Genomic DNA, 26,476 nt, shown 5'->3' with positions numbered 1-26,476 from the left:
TTTCAGAGAGGTAATTATATATAAAGGAAATGTTTAGAATATAAAATTTACAATAAATTAAATGTACATGCTCCCAGACCATAATTTAATTTAAATTATGCAAATTTATGAAATAGTCAAGTAAATCAAAGGCCATACCATGTATGAAAAACCCCATTTCACCTCTGTGTAAATGCTTTTTTTTTTAAATGGGTTTCCTGGAGTAGTGGTTTTTGCCAGTTTGCAGTATTTCTGCCTCATCCCAGATCTTCTAGAGGACATTGGTGGGTCAACCCTGAAAACCAGAGGAAGCCTTCCTACCGTGACTTGTAATTCCCAGAAGGAACTTAAAGCGGGGTGTGGGATCCTTTCAAAGTAAATGTTTACATTGTACAAAGATGAACTTTTAAAGAAATCCCAGACGCTTCCTTTTAAGTTTGGGCCATTCCAGTCGCCCTGCTGTGTGCTTATTGTTGCCCAGCATGGAGTTTTCACTGTTTTATGTACATGTGTCTATGCATATCTTCCAGTATATTAGAACATCTTATGATACAAAGGCAGATCATCTGTTACATTTAATGTTGAAAGAGTGGAAGATGGAACTGCCCAAACTGGTGATCTCTGTCCACGGGGGCGTCCAGAACTTCAGGATGCCGTCTAAGCTTAAAGAGATCTTCAGCCAAGGTTTGGTCAAAGCTGCGGAGACAACGGGAGCATGGATAATAACTGAAGGCATTAATACTGGTAAAGTGCACTGTTTCTCTTTCTTTTCATCTTCTTCTTCTTTCTTCTTCTTCTTCTTTTTTTTTAAATACCTCTTTCTAACTGAATCAGGCAGCATGGCACCCACTCTGTGCTCTGCAGTGCTCCCAGCGGATACGGTAGCGCGAGTCAGACAAAAAGCATGGTGACCGGAAAACAAAAACAAAAACAAAAAAAAGCCCCAGAAGAATCATAGACCTTTCCCAGTATGTGTTTTCACCATTGTTAACATCTGCTATTTTACCACAACTTTGGGTAAACTTCAACAAAATAGTCTTTTCGTGAACTTGAGGCTATGGTGAGGTTTGAAAGGACACGGAATCCATGCAAGTATGTAGTGTGCGGCCATGGGCAAGAGCTAAACTCCCCATGGTCAAGTTTGACAGCAAAAATACAACTGCATAAATTTGAAGATCGAATTGTCTTTCTTAAGCAGCTCACGAATTGGGCAGCATCCCATTTCACAAGTAAAGAGTTGCTCAGAGACTATGTATGAAGTGGAAGGTTTTTATAGGAAGGAGGGTGGGGCAAGGAAGTTATTAACAAAAGTAAAGAAAGGACTGTGGCAAGCTAGGTCCCCTTCCCTCAGGGGGCAAGGGAGGGGGTCCTTTCATGCAGATTACCTCATCTTCCTTTGGCGGGGAAGGGGAGGGGGAGAGTCCTTGTGACAGATTACCTCATTGGTGCTGATCAGAAACTTTCTTACTGAGTGGTTAAGACTACATTTCGGGGGTGGGAGAGGTTGGCACTACAGTTAGGTACTAAACCCCAGTGTGATAACTTGGCTTAAGTGATTCCATTTTGGGCCTGTGGTTTCCCTTTTTAACAACATGTGCTTTATTTTACTTACTGCTTTTTTGGTTTGTTTTTTTTAAAACATTTCAGGTTAGGGCCAGTTAAGGAACACAAATATGATAATGTGAAGACTATTGAATTCGTTCAGATGAACAAAAGAACTGAGAAAGGAGACACGCTTGGAGCTTTCTTACGCAATAATCAGGGTCGGCCCCAATTCAACCACAGCTCCTTAAGGCCTGACTGCTCAGGGAAGGATCCATGAACGAGCAGCATCAGGACCACCGGGAAGCTTGTTGGGAAGGCAGATCTCAGATACCTCCCCAGACCCGCAGGACTGCCACTGTCCATTCTGACAATATCCTCAGATGATTCTTACGTACATTCAAATTTGAGAAGGTTTCCTTCCAACTTCTGCCTATTCTCGAGCTGCTTCTACTGTAGTCGAACGTTATCTGGCGTGAATTTTTGACATTTAATTGAATTTTGGCATTCAATTGAAGGCCACAGGCTACAAGAATCTCCTACATATAAAGCATTTGGGTAGATGCTGTGGATGAAAGATGAGTAAGATATGGGCCCTGGGGTTAGTGATAGGGCAGACTATGACAGACCATAAGCAACTAACTAAAAATCGACGCTGACTGGGTCTTGGTTGAAATGCAAAGCAAGTATCTGGGAGTACAGGGAAGAGGAAGACGCATTCCAGTTCCAACTGAGGGCACCTGAGAAGGCATAGACAAGGATATAGCACTTGGTATTGACCTTGAGGGAAGAGTAGGAAGGAGCATCCCAGGCAGAGGTGGCCGTTCAGGGCCAGGCACACAGCTGGAGTTTCAGGCACATGCAGAAAGGGGTGATAAGGCTACAGGCTGGGTATGCCTTGCGGCAGAGGACAGGGACAACCAGGGAGACTGGAGCCATACTAGATGCCATGCTGATGGGCTGAGAGCAGAGGGCTCTCAAAGGAATTTGAACAGGAGAATGAATAGGAAATAATATAGTTGGGTCTGGCTTTTACAGAGAGTCTCAATAGACAATCTGTACTAGAACCACCTGTGGGATGTGGAAATACAACCGGCAGCACCACAATGCTGATAACCCATGCCAAACCTATGGGATCCAAAACCCTACTGCAGAGTTGACTGCACAGTTGATGGCGATATACATCTAGAACCTGGATTCTAGAAAATGACTCTGGGAGAAGTAAAAGAGGTTGGAGGGGAAGATGCCAGAGAGAGAGGGAGGGAGAAATGGTTAGGTACTGTGCATCAGATGTGTGCATATGTAGAGTGTTTGTTTGTTTGTTTCTGTGCTAATGACACAGATAGGGTCAAAACTATATATATAGGAAGAGTAAGTGGCACAGCGTTGTAATTAAAAGGCAGGTTAAGTCGATGTCAAAGGCTACATACCACGTGATTCTCACTTTAAGACATTCTGCAAAAGGCAAAACTGCAGACAGTATAAAGATCGGTGGTTGCCAGGGGTTATGGCGGGGGGAATGAGTAAGTGGAATGCAGACGATTTTTAGGGCAGTGACGCTGTTCTGTCTGATACTATAATGATGGAAATACTATCATTGTGTATTTGTTCAAACCTATGGAATCTACAGCACCAATCCCTGATGTAAACTGTGGTCTTTGAGTGATAATCACGTGTCAGTGTAGGTTCATCAGTGGTACAAATGTACCACTCTGATGGGCAATGTTGATAGTGGTCAGGGGTAGTGGGTGTGTAGGGGTGGGGGGTACATGGGAAATCTGTACCACTGGCTCAATTTTGCTGTGAACCTAAAACTGCTTTAAAAAACAAAGTCTGTTTAAAAAAGAAAAGTCCGATATTTTGGGTGGGAATCCTGGCTCTACAAATTACCAGCTCTATAACCTTGGGCAAATTATGTAACTTCTTTATGATTCAATTCTCGCCTATAAAATAGACTGAAGTTTCTACTTAAAGTGTGAATGCATGGAAAACACTTTAAAAGTACCTGGTGCATTGTAAGAGTTCAGTAAGTGTTGGCTCTTATAGTTATTGTTATTATTAATTCCAGAAGGGCAAGTATGAATGCATTCGTGCTGGCATACTTATGTATATAAGCTATTAAATTAATTTGCTTCAGTGAAGCAAGGGACACATCTGCAGGATGTTTTGCTGGGACAGTTGAGAAGGTTACAGAAAAAAAAAACAACCGTTTAGAACATTCATGATAGTCTCATAAGACTTTCTGGTCAATCAAAAATAGGGGAAGAACTGAGGTTGTAAGCAAAACTTACCCAAAGGGAGAGGAGAATTATTCAGGTAAAGAGGTCAGTGATAGGAGAAAGAGGTGTTAAGAGAGAGTAGAGGAAGCCAAGATATCAGAAATTAATTCCACTGCGCCACAACTTTCCCTACGAATGTCCTTTTGCATATATCTGCCATTTGTCTCTTTCTTGCAGTCACAGTGTTTTGCATGATTTGTGCATAAAAGTTTGACTTTTAAACTGATTGTTCACAGGTGTGTCCAAACATGTTGGGGATGCCCTGAAAGCCCATTCCTTCCGGTCCTTGAGAAAAATCTGGACAGTTGGAATCCCTCCTTGGGGTGTCATTGAGAACCAGAGAGATCTTATTGGAAAAGATGTAAGTAGACAACCCATTCACAACAGAAGCGGATGAACGTGTATCCAATTGCCAACTTAGCACCACCTGGATATCTAAAAGCCATCTCAAATGTAATATACCTCAAACCAACTTTGGTCTTCCTACTTGCCCCATCTTAGAAAATAATGATCCCATCCTTACACTTGTTCAAGCCAAAAACCTTAGACTAATCCTAGAATGATCTCTGTCTCACAACTCAACCTAATCCATCAGTAAATTATCTCAGCTTCACTTTTTCCTTCCTTCTTTCTTTCTTTCTCTCTCTCTTTCTTTCTTTCTTTCTCCCTTTCTTTCTTTCTTTCTTTCTTTCTTTCTTTCTTTCTTTCTTTCTTTCTCTCTTTCTCTCTTTCTCCCTTTCTTTCTCCCTTTCTTTCTTTCTTTCTTTCTTTCTCTCTCTCTCTCTCTCTCTCTCTCTCTCTCTCTCTTTCTTTCTACAGAAAGAGAGAGAGAGTGCCTGCGCATGTGAGCAGGGGAGGGGCAGAGGGAAAGGCAGAGAGAATCTTAAGCAGGCTCTGTGCTCAGCGCAGAGCCAGAAACGGGGCTTGATCTCAGAACCCTGGGATCATGACCTGAGCTCAAATCAAGTCAGACATTCAACTGAATGAGCCACCCAGGCACCCACCCCCCTTTTTTAGCTTTAGTTAAATATAGAAATATATCCAGAATCTGACCTCTTCTGTTACCTCCACTGTTACCGAGCAGCCCCCTTTCCTGTCTCCTGGATGACTGTAGTAATAGCTTTCCCTTCTCTCATCCTTGTCTCTCACTGCAATCTAATCTCATCACAGTAGCCAGAATGATGCTTCCAAAATACAAATCAGATCGTGCCACTTCTCTGTGAAAAACACTTCAGTGACTCCTATCTAGCTCAGAGTAATAGCCGAGTTTCTTGCACAGGCGTGCGTGTGATAACATTCATGACGTGAACCTGCTCTTTCCTTATCTTGTACTACTCTCTGCTTTATCCTACGTATTGGTTCTTTGATCCCATCTGTTTTTCTAAAGGGAAGGAACTTGTCTAAGTCTGTTTATGAGTAGTGTGTATTTCTGATGAAAGTCTCAGGTATTACAAAAGATATGAAAAGGAAAGATAACCGCTATTAACATAGCGGTTTTGGGGTGTATCATTCCAGAATTTTTACTACGTATGTGTACGTATGCATAATAAGAAACAGTTTGTATGAAAAAAAGTAGTAACAGAAACCCACTGATATGAATCTGGTATTTAGCTTAATTATTTAACATAATTACTTCTCTATGTAAATTAATATAGTAGACATGTATATGGTTTATCTTAACTTTCATTTTGGAAAATGTCAAACATACTGAGGAGTAGAGTTGTGAAAATAATGAACTCCTATGCCCCTATCTCCCAGCTTCAACAGTTATGAGCCCAGAGCCAATTTTGTTTCATCTATTCCTTATCCATTCCCCACTCCAATATTTTAAAGCAAATTCCAGATATCAAATAACATCATTGGTAAATATTTTACCAGTATTTCTAATTAACCAATTAATTTACCAATAATTTGGTATTTCTAAGTACCAAAAAGTAGGCATTCTAAAATATATGGACAATTAAAAAAATATATAACCACATTACCATTTTCATACCTAAAAAAATTAATAGTTAATTTCTGAATATCAACAACTAGCCAGTCCACGTTCAACATTCTGATTGTGTCATATTTTTTAGTTGTTTGATTTCATCATCCAGAAAAGTTCCCTACAATGTGATGGGTTGATATGTCTCCTGAGTCACTTATTTTCAGTCGTTTTTAATCTATGGATTTTCCCTCCATCTCTTTTTTTTGGGGGGGGGGGGGGGTGCAATTTGTTTGTTAAAGAAACTGGGTCACGGGACGCCTGGGTGGCTCAGTCGGGTAAGCATCCGACTCTTGGCTTCATCTTAGGTTATGATCTCACAGTTCGTGAAATCAGGCCCTGAGTTGGGCCCTGTGCTGAAAGTGTGGAGCCTGCTTGGGATTCTCTCTCTCTCTCTTTCTCTCTCTCTCTCTCTCTCTCTCTGTCTCTCTGTCTCTCTCTGTCTCTGCCCCTCCCATGCATGCTCTGTCTCTCAAAATAAATATAAACTTAAAAATAAAAAAAGAAACTAGGTCATTTGTCCTAAAGAGTTTCCCATAGTTTGGATTTTGCAAATTTAGCCTGTTGTAGTAGGGTTTAGCCTATTTCTCTGTCTCGTCTCTTCTTTCAGTTGGTAGTTTGATCCAAAGGTATGATTAGATACAAGTTCTTTTTGTGCAAGTTTATGCCATAAGAGATGTGTCTGTCCTTCCCCCTCATAACATGATTGTTTTTCTTTTTATAATGTCATTGACTAGATTCATGACCTCAACAGAGTTGCAAATACTGATATGAAATTATTGTGTTCTTTATTTATTAGCTTAAACATTCTATAAAGGAAACATTTTCTCATCAGCCATTTGGTTTACTTTGTGGTACTGTTGTATGGGAAAGGACACAGTGTTTGATTCTCTCTTTATTTTCCAGCTTTCAAAGCAATGAATTGGTTATCTACCATTCTCCAAGGTGAACAATGAGATTTTTTTTTTTGAAACATATCAAATATGTTTCAAGTCATTATTCCATCTAGTTATTACTCTTAATTATGCTCAACTCATCCCGTTTTGGCCAGTGGAAACTTTTCACGTTATCTCTTGAGTCCTTTTAACACAATTCTGGTTGTTTTTCCTTGCTTCCTTGTGTTTTACTCTGAAAACAAAACAAAACAAAACAAAACTGTTCCAGGCTAATTGTGTATATTGTTTTGCTCCTAGAGAAATGGCTGGTTGCTTTTAGTGGGAAATTATAGTAAAAGACTGCATTCTAGGGGTAAAAGGTGCATTCTGATTTTTCATGCCTAATAATGCTCTACTGTACTGTGGTACTTTAATAGTACTATAATTTAACCATTCTTCTATTATCCATTTTTTTTGCTTTTATAAAAAATGATATTAATGTTATGATAAGATACTTTAGATGTATTAAATCTATTAGTTATTTTCTTCTTGATTTCTGTCATCTGTATCACTGTTAGGAATTATAAAGGTAACTTTTAAAGACTAATGTTGGTAAAATGCGTATTGTTTTTTAGGTAACTTTTAAAGTTACCTAAAAGTTGGTAAAATTTATAGTGTTTTTTACCTCATTATTTCTTTTAAGCCTCACAGCAACCCTCTGGTGTAAGAATTATCATTCTCCCTTAGACGTGAGGCAAGTAAGCCTGAGAAAGGAGGCAGGAGTTACCCAGAGTTAAAGTTAGGAAGTAGAAGAGTCTGGGCCCTCTTACTCCAAATAGTGTGCTTTTCGTCTCTAAAAACAAATGAGAATTGGAGTGGCTTAAGGAAGAATCCACAAATATTGATAAAGATCGGGATGTTTTATATTGAGTGGATGGATCTCCATTTGGTTGGTTGGCTGTCACTCTTCATTTCAATACTAGAAAAAAAAAAGCAGTGTCAAAATATTATTTTGGAATAGATCTATTGAAAGGCATATTTTCTGGATAGCAGTGTAGTCTGTATATTACTGTATGTCCTTGAACTCTTTTATTACAATCTGAGACAAGGTAAGTACAGAAATTAAAAATAAATATGTAGAACCATTTTGAGCAATGTGGTAGTGCTGTGACACCTAAGTATATGGCCGGTGGACTTATCTTTCTGAGCACAGTGCATGCAAGGGTTGTTGAACTTGTGTCCTTGCGTTGTGAGTCTCATGCAGTATGAGCCGCATACTGGTTACACATAGTAGGACCACATAGCGATCCATAAAAAATGGGAGATTAAAAAAAAAGTTGGTTCTTCACTGCGGATAGCCTGAGATACACCTCTCTAGGTAGCAAGTGGCACTTATTAGCTTTGGCAGAAACTCCATGGTGCATGGGCAGCCCTTTGGAGTAGTTGAGCCCAGGGAAGGACCTCGGACTCTAACCCTCTCTTGTCTTCCAGGTGGTGTGCCTGTACCAGACTCTGGGCAACCCCCTCAGCAAGCTCACCACACTCAACAGCATGCACTCCCACTTCATCTTGTCCGATGACGGGACTGTGGGCAAGTATGGAAATGAGATGAATCTCAGGAGGAACCTGGAAAAGTACCTCTCTCTACAGAAAATACATAGCCGTGAGTACCACAGAGGCTCCGCCACCAGAGCCTGGCTGGGGCGCTGCTATGGAGAAAGGCACTCCTTTGTCACCCATATGGAGTGGAGAGGTCCAAGCTGGTCTCCGCCTAAATTAACACGAGTGAACCCACAGCCAGAAGAAAGCAGGATGTGAGGTGGTGCGGACTTGTGGATGGCAGGAGAGGGGAAGAAGTCTTGGAGACAGCATAGTCAGGAGAGGACTGGAACAGTGGAGACTTTAGCAGAGCCTCCAGCATACTGTAGGGTTGGGTAGGTGGAGGATGGTTGGGTAGTGGGAGTATTGTTACCAGAATGGGAATGACTGAAGAGCAGTAACTAGACTGGACTGCGAAGAGTGGGGGTATGAATTTGATCATCAGGGAGGATGGCATTTCATATGTGGTGATGTCCCCTAGACAGGGGAAGGGTTAAAAGCAAACAGAGCTTTTAGAAATAGGGACCTTTGCATACTTTGGCTATTGTTGATAGTGCTGCTATAAACATTGGGGTGCGTGTGCCCCTTCGAATCAGCATTTTTGTATCCTTTAGATAAATACTGAGTAGATCCCAAATGTCCATTGACTGATGAATGGATAAAGAAGATGTGGTATACACACACACACACACACACACACACACAATGGGATATTACTCAGTGATCAAAAGCATGGAATCTTGCCATTTGCAACAACAACGTGGATGGAACTAGAGTGTGTTATGCTAAGTGAAGTAAGTCGGTCAGAGAAAGATAAATAAATACCATATGATTTCACTCATATGTGGAATTTAAGAAACTAAACAGATGAATATAGGGAAAGGGAAGGAAAAATAAGATACAAACAGAGAGGGAGGCAAACCATAAGAGATTCTTAAATACACAGAACAAACTGAGGGTTGTTGGTAGGGTGTTGGATGGGGGGTTGGGCTAAATGGGTGATGGGGATTAAGGAGGGCACTTGTTGGGATGAGCACTGGGTGATATATGGAAGTTATGAAGCACTGAGTTCTACTCCTGAAACCATAATTATACAATATGTTAACTAACTTGGATTTAAATAAAATTTTTAAAAATGGGTGTAACAAGTAAACAACAATAATAGGGACCTTTGAAGGTATCAGGGTTGTGTCATGCTTCCAGGGATGCTTTGAGATGGCCATTTTGGTAGCGTTTAAAAACAAAATTCAACTGAGTAAATTTAAAGATCTTATTGGCCTTATTCAGTGATTCATCGGTTGGACAGCATCCCATCTAGCAGGTAGAAAGGAATTCCAAGGAGCTGGACAGAATGGAAGACTTTTATAGGCAGAAGTTGGTGTGGCAAGGGAGTTATTCTAACAAGGATGGATTGTTCTGGGCAAGGTCACTTTCCTTTGGGGGAAGGTGGGGTGGACGTGGGGGTCCTACCAGGCCAATTACCTCCCTAGTGCCAACTATATAATTCCAGAATGACTGGTTAAAGGTTACATTCCTGGGAGAGGCTGCAACTGCAATTAGGTATTAAATCTTCATTTGTTGATTTGGAGCTTAGCACAAGGGACTCCATTTTGGGCCTGTTGTCTCTTTTTTAATAGTATCTATAGGAAGGAGAAGAAAGGAAAGGGTCAGAATCAGCAAACATCCTTGGTGGAGAGGTTGAAAGGTAGGTGCTGCCTGGAGAAATGGAGACTTTTCATCCAAGGCAGCAGAAAGTGAGCCTCTGTCTCTTTCCATGAGTTGAATCTTTCACAAAATACTCTCACCCTTGAGGAAGAAGACCAGAGAGCAAAGGCCCTTGGGAGGCTCAAGTCCTCTTCAACCTTCGACTTTTGGCTGGAAACGCTAAATGTCCTTCCAAAGTTCTGTCATCTACTGTCTGTGACCTTGGCTGATGGAGTTTACATCTGTTAAACTGTTTTCTTTTCTTTTTTTTTTAGTTAATTTATTTATTTTGAGAGAGAGAGAAAGAGAGAGCGAGCATGAGTAGGGGAGGGGCAGAGAGAGGGAGAGCGAGAATACCAAGCAGGCTCCGTGCTGTCTTGCGGAACCTGATGCAGGGCTTAATCTCACAACCCTGAGATCATGACCGGAGCTGAAATCATGAGTTGGATAGTTAGCCATTTGAGCCACCCAGGTGCCCCTAAACTGTTTTCTTAATATAAAAGGAAAGGAACTGTCTACCTCTACCTTTTGTTGTGAGAATTGAGATAATGGATGTTTGATGTGCCTAGAATAGTGTTGGCTGTATAGTATGCCCTTAATAAATGTCTGTTTCTTTCTTTCCTTTTATTCCTCTTTGATATAGGTAATCTCCTTGTTGGGGTGGGGTTCTGCGTGGGAGGGACGCTGGGAACTGTTGCCAGTCACTTTGTGCTTAGTGTGCATGAAACTTGGAAGCTCATTTAAGTCAGGAAGTGGGGAGAGAGGGTCAGGTCCTCTGCAGAGTAGATGTGGGTGGGGGGAAAGAAGACCCATAGAGGAGACGACAGGTCAGAGACTGGCCCTGAAGAATAGTTCCTGCAGGGAGGGTTCCTTTTGGGGTCACAAATATCAATTCCCTGAAATGTCCTGTTGCCTCTCTTGATCTATGCTCACCATAGAAATTGCTCAGGGGGTTCCTACAGCATCATAATGTGTGCCCCAGGAGAGCAAAGTCTTGTCTTTCTTATTCTGATCCATGTGTGGATGAATGCATATAACCTGAAGCTTACATATGGGGTCAAGGAACATTTCTGTTTTCAAAGGTCTTGAAACTTAGGATTTATTTGGAGAGTTTCACTGCGTATAGAGAAAGAATGTGGAGTCCATTTCAGTGGATTGGTAACATTTATTATTCTAAGGGAAACCAATATAAAGGAGCAAAAACAGTAAGCCACCTACACACACACACACACATACACACACGCACGCACACACACACACTCACAGGAAAGGAAGGAAGGAGAGAAGGAAGGAAGAAGAGAAGAAGAAGGGGAAGAAAAAGGATTAATGAAGGAAGGAAGGGAGGGAGGGAGGAAGACAAAAAATCAAAGTCTCCAACAGACCCAAAATTCTTATGTATCAAAGCTGATTTTCATACCCATCATGTTCACTACTTCCTACCATATTTGTATTGCTTAAAAAGAGATTTATTTGGATGGAATAATACTTACATATTTTGTTGATTTCTTTCATTTCTTTTCAGCTGGACTTCTTAGAGTTCCCGGCAAACCCTTGATCCTGGCCAAGAGTACTTACAAAAAATCCAAAAAATAAAAAACAAAAAACAAAAAAAAACCTGACATCATAAAGTTGCTCTAGGAATTCCTGGATTCAGCCATTTGAAACGTGGCCAGTGTCAGTTCCTAAGCCTCCGAGGATAGAAAGCATAGGATCAGATGCCTTTGTGTCTCTTCATAGTCCAACTCTCAATGGAATAGCATGCTTTCCTGGAATGTCCATTCCAGGAGCTTTTAATTTGGAGGCATGATATTGTATTCTTGCCTAACTCTGGGATCCAAGAATAGAGGCAGCTCTCTAGTGAGATTTCTCAGCAAGAACATGACAAATTTTTTTCTTTTTTTAACAAGTTTAATTAGCATCAGTGAGATCCTTTTGGTAGGAAGCAATTATAAATATTTTTATTTTTGTGGGAAATAGTTATTGCTTCAAGAAAGATATACCCAGTAGAAATTGAATTCCCTCTTTCCCCTTGTTGATTTTTTTTCCTGATGATAAAAGTACTATATATTCTCATATTCAGATAAAGCAAAGATACCACATGAGAAAAGGAAAGGTTTTCCATATTCTCACAATAAAAACCTCACCATTGTCAACTTTATCATATATATACTTTTAGAAATATTCTACACACACACCCAGAGCAACATTTTTTAAACAAACACTAGATTCATATAATATACAGGCTTTTCAACTTGGATGCATTTCTACATCAATAAGGATAGCTTAGGGGCACCTGGGTGGCTCAGTTGGTTAAGCATCTGACTTCGGCTCAGGTCATGATCCCACTGTCTGTGAGTTCGAGCCCCACATTGGGCTCTGTGCAGACAGCTCGGAACCTGGACCCTGCTTCGGGTTCTGTGTCACTCTCTTTCTCTGCCCCTCCCCTGCTCGTGCTCTGTCTCTCTGTCTCTCTCAAAAATAAACATTAAAAGAAATTAGAATAGCTTAGCACATCTTTAATGGCTGCATCGTGTTTCATTATATAGGATATAAGAGATGCTCTCACAAAAGTTTTTTCCATAGATTTCAATAATTCATGATTAATGGTTCTTTATTTTTTAAATTTTACTCATGTTTATTTATTTTGGAGAGAGAGAGAGAGAGAGAGAGAGAGAGAGTATGAGTGGGGGAGAGGCAGAGAGAGAGGGAGACACAGACTCTGAAGCAGGCTCCAGGCTCTGAGCTGTCAGCACAGAGCCCGGCGTGGGGCTCAAACTCATGAACTGTGAGATCATGACCTGAGCCAAAGTCAGACGCCCCACGGACTGAGCCACCCAGGCGCCCCCATGATTAATGGTTCTTTTTCAACATTTCCCCAAATCCTCCCCTCCCTTCTTCATTAATAATAGTTTGATGTGTACCCTTCCAGAGTTTCTGGTCATATATATATGTAGAGATATATGGATATATACTTATACACATATATATTATACAAGCATATATATAATGCAAACATATATAAAATATATATTCATGTATGTGGTTTTAAAACTATAAAAAGGATTGTACTATATACATCATTCTGTAACTTTTTCACTTAATATCTTCTCAGAAAGAATGACTCCACCGTCTTTGTTTCTTTTTTTTTTTTTTTTTTTTTTGGTCTTCCTTCCTTTAATAAAAAATAAAATAATATATCCTAGTGATAAGAAATTTTAACAGTGGAGTACATTTAAAAAATAGAATATGTTGAAATATAAAAGTCTTTGAGAGTTACCCATCCCATCTTGTACTTAGAAATAATCATCCTTAGAAGTTGATTGACCTGGCAAATTTTGATCATTTTTGGAGGTGAGTGATAGATACATTGGGATCCATTATATTTCTGTTTTTTTTTTTTTTTCAAGATATGTTTGAAGTTTCCACAATGAGAAGTTGAAATTTCTTGAAGACTACTTAAAAAAAATTATTTTTTAAATTAGGGGCGCCTGGGTGGCTCAGTTGGTTAAGCGTCTGACTTCAGTTCAGGTCATGATCTCATGGTTTGTGAGTTCGAGCCCTACATCAGGCTTGTTGCCGACAGTGAGGAACCTGATTGGGATTCTCTCTCTCTGCCCCTCCCTTGCTCTCTATGTCTCTTAAAATAAAAAAAACTTAAAAAGTTGTTTTTTGTTTTTTGTTGTTTTTTTTTTTTTTTTTTTTTGTAATTAGTGAAAACCTTTAGGTAGCTTTTTAACGGGGGAAAGCTTGAAGATGCTCTCACCACATTTAAGTGACTTTATTGACAGTCCAAGCTTCTGGCTTGGTCTTGAACTAAGCAAGCCTGGGTGAGCCCAGGAAGAAAGAGGGGTGAGTGTAAGTAAAAGGTTTATGTGGTAATTGAAAGACTTGTGTTGGGGAAAGCGAAATGGATGCCTGGCCAAGATAGGAGTTCTTTGTAACAGTTTGGTGTTGCTTGTCATCTGAAATAGGTTCAAGACAAGGCGTGCCCGTGGTGGGGCTGGTGGTAGAAGGAGGTCCCAATGTCATCCTCGCCGTGTGGGAGACTGTGAAAGACAAAGACCCGGTGGTGGTGTGTGAAGGCACAGGCAGGGCGGCCGACCTCCTGGCCTTCACCCACAAACATTTAGCAGACGAAGGGTGAGTTGCTGACTCCTCAGTTTTTAAGCCACGGTGACTGTTTATTCCTCCGTTTTAGTTCTTTAAGCTCTGCTTTTATGTGGGCCAGATATCCTTGGGGGCAGAGGCTGAGACTGGAATTAACTTTCCAGTGATTTTTATGTGTATTAATTAATGCCAAAATGCTCTCCCCTGATGCAAGTTGCTCTTTTTTTAGCTGAAGAATGGTCCTGCCTCTATCAGGGGCTCTGGAACCCTGTCTGAGCTTCAAGGGAAAAAGCATCCCGGCGGGGGTGGGGGTGGGGGGTGTTGTTGAGAGAGGAGACGCTCCTGCAGTTGGCCTTGATAGCTGAGAAAACCCTGTGGTGTCTGAGGAGACCAGTGCTGCCCGCCCCCCCCCCACCCCCATCACCTTCAGATTCGTTTGCCATTAGTAAAAATAGCAGGAATTGGGGGAAATCGGCATCCTGGCATTTATATAACATATGTTATATTTATTTGAGGCTTTAACTCTTTAGCCTTTTCAAATAAAAAGGTAGTTTTTCTCTAGCCATGCCTATATCCAGTGTGATTTTTCCAATTTCAAAAGCATAATATTTCTTCTGTGTAAGTAAATATAATGCCTATGAACTAAATGTTGGCCCCACCAGTTTACGCAGTAAATGTGTATTCACTGCTTATGGTATAAATGCTCTGACGACCCTTTCCTTACACTCCCTCTCTCCCCTCAGCCCCTAGCCTCTACTTCTACGCTTTGACCCTGTTCTTATTCTTTCCCGTGTGTCTCTTTCCTAAAGTTACCCTAAATGTGTGCTTCTTAAACCTTCTGGAGTGTCGGATTCTTTGAGATATGATGGCTGCAGTTTCTGGCGATGCACAGTCCCCTGGAAATCTGTCAGCTCGAGAACCTTGTCCTGGAGTACATTCTTTCCACGATCATGGCAGATCTGTTCACGCTCACTTTCAAATTCAGCCTCTCCAGGTGCCCTGCTTCCTTTTGCTTCCTCCTCATTTGCTCTCACAGCAGAAGCATCTACAGAAATCTTTTCAGTCGGATGGGACAGACAAGGGTTCCTGCACTGAAGTGTTTGGCTCGTTCTCTTCTCTGTGTTGTGCCAAGGCATTATCATTTCTCTCTCTTCTCAGGACCCTACGTCCTCAGGTGAAGGAGGAGATCATCTGCATGATTCAGAACACTTTCAACTTTAGTCTTAAGCAGTCCAAGCACCTTTTTCAAATTCTCATGGAGTGTATGGTGCACAGGGATTCTGTGAGTATGATGAGTTGATAACTTGACCAACTTTAAAACTGATAATTTGCATCATTTGTAATATTTGTTTCCAAAACTTTTATTTTTTTTTATTGTTTATTTATTTTTGAGACAGCGTGCATGTGTGTGCGTGAGTGAGCAGGCTGGGGAGGGGCAGAGAGAGAGAGGCAGAAAGAATTTGAAGCAGGTTCCGTGCTGTCAGCGCACAGCCTGACTCGGGGCTCGATCCCACAAACCGTGAGATCATGACCTGAGCTGAAGTTGGATGCTCATCTGATCGAGCCACCCAGGCACCCCTCCGCAACATTTAAAACTAAGGGTTTTTTTTTCTTTTTTTAAGATTTTATTTTAATATTTATTTTTTTAAGTAATCTCTACACTTAGTGTGGGGCTCAAACTCATGGCCCCAAAATCAAGAGTCACATGCTCTTTCAACTGAGCCAGCAAAGTGCCCCCAAAATAAGGAGTTTTTAATTTTACTTTGATTGTATATAGATCTGGAGAACTTGACCCTTATTTGAGTCAACTTGGCTTTTTATTCCCTGCCCTCCCCACCTCCCTACAATTCTTCACATTTCAGACTGCACTTAGGAGAAAAACCAACATGTCAGTATTACGGAAGAGTGAGCACATTTAGTGATGATCACACATAAATATTTTCAGAGGGTAAAAGCATAGCTCCATGTGTTCTCTCTTGGCTTAGGTGACTGCATCATAACATCCTAGTAAATCATGTAGGAGATCTTTGGGGATGTACTGAACAATGGGAAATGTGGGAATTTACTCTGGGCCAGAAAATGGAGACCACAAACTATGGACTGTAAACACAATATAGACTCGTGAAAAGATTTTCGTGTTTTAGGGTACTTTGATCAAGATTTTTATCAATGACTTAGACGATATAAAGCCAACAGGTATAGTAAACATGCAAATATGTCATGATTCACAGTGATCTTTCCAGAATTCAAAAGCTAGGCCAAATCATACAAGATTTTAGTAATATTTAAGCACCTGGCCTCAGACAAACAAATTGAACAAATTCAGGCTGGACAAAGCATGGATAAACATATGTGAAAAACACTTTTAAAGGTGTCAGTGGACCTAATAACCACAAACATAACAACCATGAGTGAGTGCAATATGGCAGTGACTGTTTATTCCAATTTCAGAGATGCCAAAGCTAAAACCTAGAGAATTTAGGTGATTTGCCCAGAGTCAGCAGTTATAGAATGATAGAACTGACATGGGGCTCAGAGTTGAAATTTTGTGTGTAGCCTACTACATTTGATATCTCCCACAGTACTCAGTAAGGAAAGGACACCTTAAAGAGATCACCCTTCTATTTGTGTCTTCCTGTCATCAAAGAGAGTAACAAACAGTGTAACGATCAAAGAGGAGGCAAGAGTAGTCAGCGATGGGTTTGCACATCTTAGGAATTAGGTCCTCGACCCCTGCATAATTGAGAGTTGATTTTATTCATGCACATAAAGGGGCTGTTAGTTGGAGGGAATTGTGGAAGCATCTGAATTGTGGAAGCATTGTTATTCTATCTTTACAGGACCTTAGAGATTATTTAGTGGGTTCCTCTCACCTTGTAGATGAGAAACCTGAGGTTCAGGGGCCTGTAGATATTTCCCTCAAACTCACTAGTTGGTGGCATTTCTGGGCTTGCCAGACTTGGCTCTTTTTTTCCCAAACAGTTCCCTTTACTATATAAAATATATTTGCATTTAGAAAGCTTGAGATACATTCCTTAACAGCAAGCAACCTTTTATAATCATAAGTAAAATCCTTATTTGTCTTAAAAAAATCAGTCTCATGTCCGGATGCATTGGACATTGACATTGTGAAGACCGGCTGTGCCCATCTGTTGTAGTTACTCACTGGGTGCATTGTAATTGCCTCACTTATTTTATGAAAAATCCTTGAGGATTCACTTCTCATGAAAAAAGCAAAAATTTTAGTTTCTCAGGCTACGTGAACAGAAGGATGTCATATGGTATCGCTTCAAAAGGAATGATTTTTTTTTTTTTTTTTTTTTCGCATTAGGAATTGACACCGAGGGGCTCCTGGGTGTCTCGGTTGATTAAGTGTCTGACTTTGGCTCAGGTCATGATCTCACAGTTCATGGGTTTGAGCCCCACATTGGGCTCTGTGTTGATGGCTCAGAGCCTGGACTCTGCTTCAGATTCCGTCTCTCCCTCTGTCTCTGCCCCGCCCCTGCTTGCACTCTGTCTTTCTCTCTCTCTCAAAAATAAATAAACATTAAAAAAAAATTTTTTTAAAGGAATTGACACTGTTTCTTTTCATTATAGTGTATCCATAGTAAATTTAGTGTAGTCATGTTTTTTCATGTGTTTTCTGTAGGATACATGGAATTTTTACGTTTTTTTTCCCTTGAGCTTCCACAATTCTCTATTACCCTATTTAAAAAGTTTTCTGAGTAAAAAGGGAAAGTAACAAATCAAGGAGATTAACTCTATGTGGTTTTTTACATTAATGTTTTCTCAACTCATTAGCTCTAGAATGCATTTTGTGGGTACTTTTTGAAACCATTTCTTTATGAGCTCCCAAAATGTATGGCTTTCTGTGTTTCAACTGCTATAGATGACCATATTTGATGCTGATTCTGAGGAGTCACCAGACCTTGATTTAGTAATCCTAACGGCTCTGCTAAAAGGTGAGTGTCTGACGAGGTTACATGTCTTCCTCGTTTCCTCTTCTCACGTTCCGTGGAACTCAGTGTTTTTTATGTGGATATTTTAAATAGGATCTATTCTTGTTCCCTTCTTTACCCTAGGCACAAATTTAGCAGCATCAGAACAATTAAATCTGGCAATGGCTTGGGACAGAATGGACATTGCCAAGAAACATATCCTAACTTATGGACAACATTGGAAGGTATAGTGAGAATGAAGTTATTTTGGAAAAATATTTGGCTTGTAAGGGAGGGCCAAAAAAAAAAAAAAAATGGAGGAGAGATAGATTGGTTTGGGAGGGGTGTGGAGGTAGCATTGCAATAGCTGGGTCCCCAGGATACCGGAGACATTTTTCTCATCAACTTTGTCTCCCTAAAAACATGTCTTTCCCCCTCAGGCTCTGCAGCCTGATTGAAACTGGCAAACAAAGTTGGGAGAAAGAAAGAATGGAAGCATATTTTATTTATTTTTTCTATGGCCAGATTTTTATATTGTGATTTCAAACTTGAAGTTTTCCTTATTTTTGAATTAAAATGTACTCACAATAGAAATAAGTGAAAACAGCGTAAAAGTGAAAGAAGAAAGATTATCCATCGTGCTAATGATAATCACTATTAACATTTCGTTTTTAAGAACTGCAGTTGTGACCATACCATCGGTATATTATCCTTCAGTCAAACTAATACATGCACATTATTTAAAACTTTTTTTTGGGGGGGCGCCTGGGTGGCTCAGTCGGTTGGGCGTCCGACTTCAGCTCAGGTCACGATCTCGCGATCTCGCGGTCGGTGAGTTCGAGCCCCGCGTCCGGCTCTGGGCTGATGGCTCAGAGCCTGGAGCCTTCTTCCGATTCTGTGTCTCCCTCTCTCTTTGCTCCTCCCCCATTCATGCTCTGTCTCTCTGTCTCAAAAATAAATAAACGTTAAAAAAAAAAAAAATTAAAAAAATTAAAAAAAAAACTTTTTTTTTTTTTTTTTTTTTTTTGAGAGAGAGGGAGGAGGGAGAGCACGTGAGGGAGAATGTGCACACGTGTGCATGAGCAGGGGAGGGTCAGAAAGAGAAGGAGAGAGAGAGAACCCCAAGCAGGCTCTACACTGTCGGCACAAAGCCCAATGCGGGGCTTGATCCTGCCAACAGTGAGATCATGACCTGAGCCAAAATCAAGAGTCAGACGCGTAACTACCTGAGCCACCCGGGTGCCCCATTTTTAAAACATCTAATGGTACTAAAAGGCACTAAAACAATAACAACAACACACAACAACAACAACAACAAGAAACACAGTAGTTCTTTGGCCTGCTGACCAGGAGACCCAAGTATTTTTGACGTTTTTTGATTGTACTGATATTTCAAAATCTCCATATTTCTAAATAACAAATCATATTGCTCTTTTCTGATTCATCTATTTTAGAGACCTCTCAACATTTCTGTCTGTGGTGCTGTCCTCACTGCTACAATCTGGACTGGTTGCCTGCTGTTCCCGGTTCTGGGCTATCGTGCTGGAATCTACCTTCATCATAGTGGAGATTCCCTTTGCCTCTCTCCTGTAGTGGAGCACCTGTTCTCTGTATCCCGTGCCTTCCTCTTGTTGGGCTTGCTGCTTTATTTTAATGGGGTGCATCCTTCAGTGGCTTTCTGAGAAAGGGAACATGGGAGAGAAGCATTTTGAGAACTCACATGTTTGGAGATATTTTAATTAAAGACCAGAACTCATTTTGAATGCTTAGCTTCCAGCATTCAACATTGCTATTGAGAATAAAAATCTTTCTGTTTTCTGCTCCTTTGTCACCATCTCTTTTCCTCTCTGGAAGTTCAAAAAAATATCTTTCTAGTGTTTTCCGATTTCACAATGATGCGTGCTGCTGTGAGTCTGGGTATCCATAATGCTGGGCAGATGCTTTCAACTTAGCAATCACATGTTTCCATGCTGGGGAATTTGCTTCCTGTTTATTCTGGGTTCTCTTTCTGGAATTCATAGCATTTAAATGTTGGACCTATATGGGGCGCCTGGGTGGCTCAGTCGGTTAAGCGGCCGACTTCAGCTCAGGTCATGATCTCACGGTCCGTGAGTTCAAGCCCCACGTCGGGCTCTGTGCTGACAGCTCGGAGCCTGGTACCTGCTTCCGATTCTGTGTCTCCCTCTCTCTCTGACCCTCCCCCGTTCATGCTCTGTCTCTCTCTGTCTCAGAAATAAATAAAAAAATTTAAAAAAAAAATGTTGGACCTATGGACTGCTCCTCTAATCTTATCTTTTCCCTTTTATCTTCTGTATCTTTCCTTTGCTAGATTTCCTCAACTTTCCTTTTCATGCCTTATGTGGAGCTTTTTGTTTCTGGTAGCATACTATTAATTTCTAGGAGCAAATTTGTTCTTTGCCTTTTTTTTTTTAAAGCATCCTGAATGTAGTATCTTATTTCCCTGAGGATATTGATAGGTTTTGTTTTTGTTTTTGTTTTTGTTTTTGTTTGAGGTTTTCTTCTTCCTGAATTGTCTGATTCTTACTGATTGATGTTTTGTGGTGTGTCTTTTCTGGGCTTTTTATTTAAGAGTGGAGGAGAGAAAGCTCTTTAGAAATTCTGAGCATCTAGGTGAAGCTTAGCTGTAGTTTTGAGCTTCACGGTGGAGTGATCTGGACGCCGTTTGTTGGGGGACCTGAGATGACAGCATATTCCCGCCTTTTCTCTTAGTTCCTTTACCAGAAAAGAATCCTCCAGACCCCTGCCTGGATAAGGTAAAAGCCTTGTTGCTAGTGTTAATGGAAGTCAGACGGGGGAAGAGGATTGGGAAGGTCTCGACATTAGGAATTCAGTATTTGTACATCGATGTCATCCTGAAGCTGCCAGGATTTTGTGGCAGAGATCTGTTTGGTTCTTGGCTTTTCCCAGTTTCGATTTCTGGGGACTTTTACCTTGGGGGATTCTGGGGACTACTAAGTCAAAGACCACTTGACCATCTCCTTTCCGACTTCCAAAATGTTACTCTCTGGACCTCTGTGTTCTTGTGGATTCATTTCTTTAAAAAAAATTATTTTGCTATAATTTTAGTAACGTTTTAGGTCAGAATAAAATTAAATGAGTGTTTTTAATTTGCCATTTGTATTCAGATACCAGCGTAGTTTAAATGAAAACATGCCAAGTGAACACAACAACAAAAAAATAACCTTGATTTTTGTTTTATTAGAATTGCGTTAAACCTACACATTAATTTGGGATGTTTACAATTATCAGTCTTCTGGAACCAGAACAGATTTATTTAAGGTGTCTTTTGTGCCTTCAAGTTCACTTTTTATTATTTCTTCACTCAGGTCCTGAACGTTTCTACTACGATTGTATTTTATGATTGTTGTGTCTGTATTGAGATCAAATATATGTAATTCTTTAGTTATTTCTACTTTTTCAAGTTTCTGCTTTCTTAATTATCTCTATGTCTCTTATGTATTTCTACCTTCCGAAGCCTGGCACACTGGAGCAAGCAATGTTAGATGCTTTGGTGATGGATCGAGTGGATTTTGTGAAGCTCCTAATAGAATATGGAGTGAACCTCCATCGCTTTCTTACCATCCCCCGACTGGAAGAGCTCTATAATACAGTGAGTATTGGAACATCCCATCAACCACCTCCCTTAGGCTTTATTTATTAATTAGCTTAAGCTTTAGCTTAAGCTAAATGAATATTAAATGTTCGTCTCCTTAAATATTCATGTACAAAGATAAATCAGAGATTTCTCAACCAAAGGGCAAACATTCTTACCAAATCTATTTTATCCTATAGTCATTTCTGTGTTTTTTATTTTAATTAATTACACAGAATAGAAATATAAACTCATCTAAGAAAATACCACAGTATTTATAAGACCATAATTAAAGCCAATAATGTGAATAAGGACAAATTGCTTTTATTGAGTTGTTGGAGGCATCTCAACCTAAGGCCACCGTTAAAAGTCTGTTCCTGCAACTTTCCTATGCAAACCCTTTATTGAACATAGACCAGCTTACTCACTGTAAAAACACCATTTGCTCAAGCCAAGCACCCTTCTTGAAATGTCCTTTCTTGGCCTTTGAATCTCACCCTTTCTTCAAAGCCCTATTCAAGGCCTGCCTTTTTGAATATTCCAGTTCACAGTAAATCTGATCTTATGGTACATATTTTTTGCAACTCTTTTTGAACACACACAGTCTTGATAGTTTAGGTTATTTTCTCATGTAAGTCCCACTCTCTTCAATTAGACTGTAAACACTATGAAGAAAGTACTTCTATTCTTCACTGACTCCCTCAAAACTTGCCTGAGTGTGGTAAGCATTCAATAAGTATTTGTTGATGGAATGTAATTGTGTGATGGATGGGGTTTGTAATTGTGTAGCTTATATATGATAAAGGATAGCGATAAACTATTTAAGATTTATTTTTATCTCTTGAAAAAAATAAAGTTAATTACGTTTTTACTATCTACGTATATATCTTTTTAAAATACATCTTGGGGGCACCTGGGTGGCCCAGTCTGTGAAGCCCCTGACTTCAGTTCAGGTCACGATCTCAACGGTTAGTGGGTTGGAGCCCCGCGTCGGGCTCTGTGCTGACCGCTCAGAGCCTGCAGCCTGCTTCGGATTCTGTGTCTCCCTCTGTCTCTGCCCCTTCCCTGCTCACACTCTGTCTCTGTCTCTTTCTCTCTCTCTCTCTCAAAATAAACAAACATTAAAAACATTAAAAAAAATACATCTTGCTTTGAAAATTATTTCAGTCTAATTATGTCTTCTCTTAGGGAGTACCTTTCTAATAATTAATTGGGGTGAGCTTCATTACTAAAGAGGTTGAAGAAAATTTTCAGTATTCTGGGTTATTTGTACATTCTGAAATAAAATATTTTTTCCCCTTGCACGTGGTGATTAAAAGGAATCATTTTTTTTCTTTTCTTCTTTATGACAGAAACAAGGACCCACCAATATGCTCTTGCATCATCTTGTCCGAGATGTAAAGCAGGTAACCTAATTACGAATGCGGACAGATTTCTTTGTGTATTGCCTTAGCTTTGTGATTGAGGTATTGCCAGATTTTGCCCTGTAAAATGTACATTTGGATTTTCTAGTGAATTACCTACCCTCTTTGCCTCCGACTCTGAATAATTTCATCACCAAACAATACTCGGAAGGTTTTTTTTCCTTATAATTTATTTTATGTTTTTAAGGATTTGATCTACCAAGTAAGTGGCACTAACTAATAATTATTTTCTCTGATAAAATATGAACCGGAGACATATAAAACTTTCAATCAGAACATTAGCTCAACATGATACAACAGTATTGCCAATGATGATCATATTTGCTGAAAATAAAGAAATTTTGTCCTTGTCCGGTTGTCTTTATCGGAGGACTAATATGTGCTTTGCATTGTTTTGTTATTGTTTTGACTATAAGCGATAGCTTGGGGTCCCTATCTTCTTTTGTAAGCCTACACATTGTTCTAGGGAGCCAGGAGGAATCACACTGCTCTATACCCTTGCTCATATTCTGCTTATAGTGTTCTCATTGAACTCTGACTTACGTCAGACTTCAAATAAAATCATCTATTAGTTACCAAACCTTCCCAACTTTTTTTGTTTTTTAATGTTTTATTTATTTTTGAAAGAGAGAGAGAGAGAGAGAGAGAGAGAGAGAGAGAGAGAGAGAGAGAAACAAGCAGGGGAGGGGCAGAGAGAGAGGGAGACACAGAATCCGAAACAGGCTCCAGCCTCCGAGCTGTCAGCACAGAGCCCAGGCAGGACCAAACTCATGAACTGCAAGATCATGACCTGAGCCAAAGTTGGATGCTTAACTGACTGAGCCACCCAGGAGCCCCCAAACCTTCCCACTTTAACAGACTTTTATGCCTTAATTCCTTCTCTTTTAATCACCAAGAACTTTTATTCACATCTGCAGAAAATTAGGAGAGACTTTTTTTTGTCCCCATGATTAAAATCCATCCCTGGCACACTTTAAAAGTACTTCCCTCATTTCTCTGAAGTCTGGTTTTCTTGATGGAGAGTGTCCAGGCTTTCTGGCTATGTTGACTTGGTGGGAGAGCCTTGGCGGAGGAAGACGTGTAGTTGGCAAAGTTAGACGTAAGCAAAAGAGTCCGTGGTGATATAAATTTAGTTTGCGTGATTTCTGCTAGATCAAAATAATTCTCCGTAGATTATTTCCTTGAACTTTGATTCTATTACAGTAAGTGAAAGAAAAAGGAATGGAATAAGTTAAATATGCTTTTAACTAGGAGCAACTAAGAGCATTAGTTTTGGTATTCCTTGCAAAAAGTAAATTATGGATATGAAAAAGAAATTATTTACATTTATTCATATGTGAAATATGTAAATACATATTTATGTTATTTATTGCATTTATTTATAAATAAGCAAATATACATATGTACATAAAGCCTTATTTCTTGTTCAAAGCTTTGTGAATGTTGTTCATAATCTGTTTGTTTCAAAGATCTTGTTCAGCACCATGTGTGCCTTAAAAATGTTGAAATAAGTTGGATAGAGAAAGACAAATGCTGTGTGATTTCACTTAGATGTGGACTCTAGTAATCAAACAGAAACAGACTCGCAGATTCAGAGATCAAATTGTTGATTCCTGGAGAGGGCCAGAGTTGGATGGTGGGCTCAATAGGTGAAGGAGATTATACAATAAATACGTCCTGGGGATGTAATGTACAGCATAGGGAATATAGTCAACGGTACGGTACTAACTTTTTATGGCAACAGGTGATAACTAGACTTATCATGGGGACCATTTCATAATGTGTAAAAATATGAAATCACTTTGATATGTACCTGAAACAAATAGGATAGTGTTTGTCAATTATACTTTAATTTAAAAAATGTACTGTGAATGGTAGTTGAGAGTAACAGTTATGAAGAGGTAGTAAGGTGGGTTTTAAGTGGTCAAAGTAATCTTCATTTAGACCAAGACGCATGTACGTGGAAATCTGCTGCTTAGCCCTCCTGCTCACCATTCCATGTGTTTTGGTAGCTTCATGTTTTGATATCTTACTTCGTTCTGTCATTCCATGTTCCTTATTTCTATTTGCTCTCCTTCCTTCCATATTCTCATGTTGTGTGCGATATAGTCCATTTCAATGGAGAGGTGAAAGATTTTGGATCACCTACATTCAGTATATTGAGGGGGAGGAAGAAATTTTCCTCAGTCCAAGGTTCTTCCAGCTGGACTAAGAATTACATTTTACGTGCGACAGATTAGCAGGAAAAAAAACACCCAAAGTTTTATTGTGTGCACACAGAGACCCAATAATGAAATTGAGACCTCAAGAAATGACCAAGGCAGGCAGTTTTTATACTTTTCAGACAAAGAGACAATACATCTGTGAGGAATTGACAGGACAAAGAGAAGTTAACTTTGGGAGCTTCGGTTAGTAAGGAGTTCTAAACAGAACTTGGCAGGGGGAGTAAATTAGTAAAAAGTAAGAAGGTTGTTTATGCAGCCTTCTCCACTCTCAATTTCTCATCTCTGGTGAAAAGGATGTCTCTTTATCTCGTGGTACAGGGAGGGTACCTTTTACAGGGAGAGTTATTTCCTGCTTTCAAGGGGACAGAGTCAGTCTGAGTGTTTTCTGGCACAGGCTGTCTCTTAAGTAACTTTTATTCAAAATAATATGTCAAAATGGCACATTTTGGTGATATCCTCCAGTGATTTTACTTCTGCTATAGTAGATCCATAATTTCCCGTTAAAAACAATCTTTTATACTATATTTAAGTGTATTTTATTATAAAGTATGTGTATGCATGAGAGAGAGAGAAAAAAAAAGAGAGTTGAATGAGCAAATATAAGCACACATTTGATGTCTGTGAAACTAAAAACACATTAAGGCCAAATTCGTTTTTCCATCTGAACAAGCAGACTGTATCAAGAGTTGGTCACATTAATCGATCAATTTGTAAAGATGATTGAAAAGCGTGAGTCTGCCTCTTTGCACTTGACTGGGTTATGTTCTAACAGATGGCAAACCAGACCAAAAAAAGGCACTGAAAGTTACAGTCCATTACATGGTTTTGTTTCAGCATGCCCTTCTCTCAGGCTACAGAATAACACTGATCGACATTGGATTGGTCATCGAATACCTCATTGGTGGAGCTTATCGCAGCAGCTACACTAGAAAAAGTTTCAGAGCCCTCTACAACAACCTCTACAGAAAACGTAAGGTGCCACAATTGGTAAGTACCTGAGTGAAATTGGGGATGATAACTAGGAGTTACGCGTTTCGAAAAATGGCTTCGGAAGTTCAGATGGGAATAGCTTCTAAAACGGACATCTGTGTTTATGGACATTGACTGAGTCTCTGCTACGTGTCAATGACAGTGCTGGTCTAGGTTGGACATAAAGATCAGGAGTTCAGAAACTCTCAGAGGAAACAGATTTATGAATAACTAG

General features: G+C 39.9%; 1 protein-coding gene across 5 annotated transcripts in view; it reads left to right on the top strand.

Annotated features, from left to right (window-relative positions):
• Positions 1 to 26,476, top strand: part of TRPM6 (transient receptor potential cation channel subfamily M member 6) — a 201,466-nt gene that overhangs the window by 91,559 nt on the left and 83,431 nt on the right. For all 5 annotated transcript variants that reach the window (XM_053907814.1, XM_019463591.2, XM_019463590.2 and 2 more), the window contains 10 exons: positions 510 to 723; positions 4,037 to 4,161; positions 8,154 to 8,325; positions 13,937 to 14,105; positions 15,231 to 15,354; positions 17,962 to 18,034; positions 18,155 to 18,255; positions 21,507 to 21,641; positions 22,976 to 23,029; positions 26,107 to 26,259. In XM_053907814.1, the coding sequence (XP_053763789.1) occupies positions 510 to 723; positions 4,037 to 4,161; positions 8,154 to 8,325; positions 13,937 to 14,105; positions 15,231 to 15,354; positions 17,962 to 18,034; positions 18,155 to 18,255; positions 21,507 to 21,641; positions 22,976 to 23,029; positions 26,107 to 26,259 (1,320 nt within the window). The remainder of the gene's footprint in view (positions 1 to 509; positions 724 to 4,036; positions 4,162 to 8,153; positions 8,326 to 13,936; positions 14,106 to 15,230; positions 15,355 to 17,961; positions 18,035 to 18,154; positions 18,256 to 21,506; positions 21,642 to 22,975; positions 23,030 to 26,106; positions 26,260 to 26,476) is intronic.

The sequence above is a fragment of the Panthera pardus genome, unplaced genomic scaffold, assembly GCF_024362965.1.
Source record: "Panthera pardus isolate Hobbes unplaced genomic scaffold, ASM2436296v1 HiC_scaffold_20, whole genome shotgun sequence".
NCBI classification, from domain to species: domain Eukaryota; kingdom Metazoa; phylum Chordata; class Mammalia; order Carnivora; family Felidae; genus Panthera; species Panthera pardus.
The sequence above is the reverse complement of the archived record's forward strand: the minus strand, read 5'-3'. Positions and strand labels throughout refer to the sequence as shown.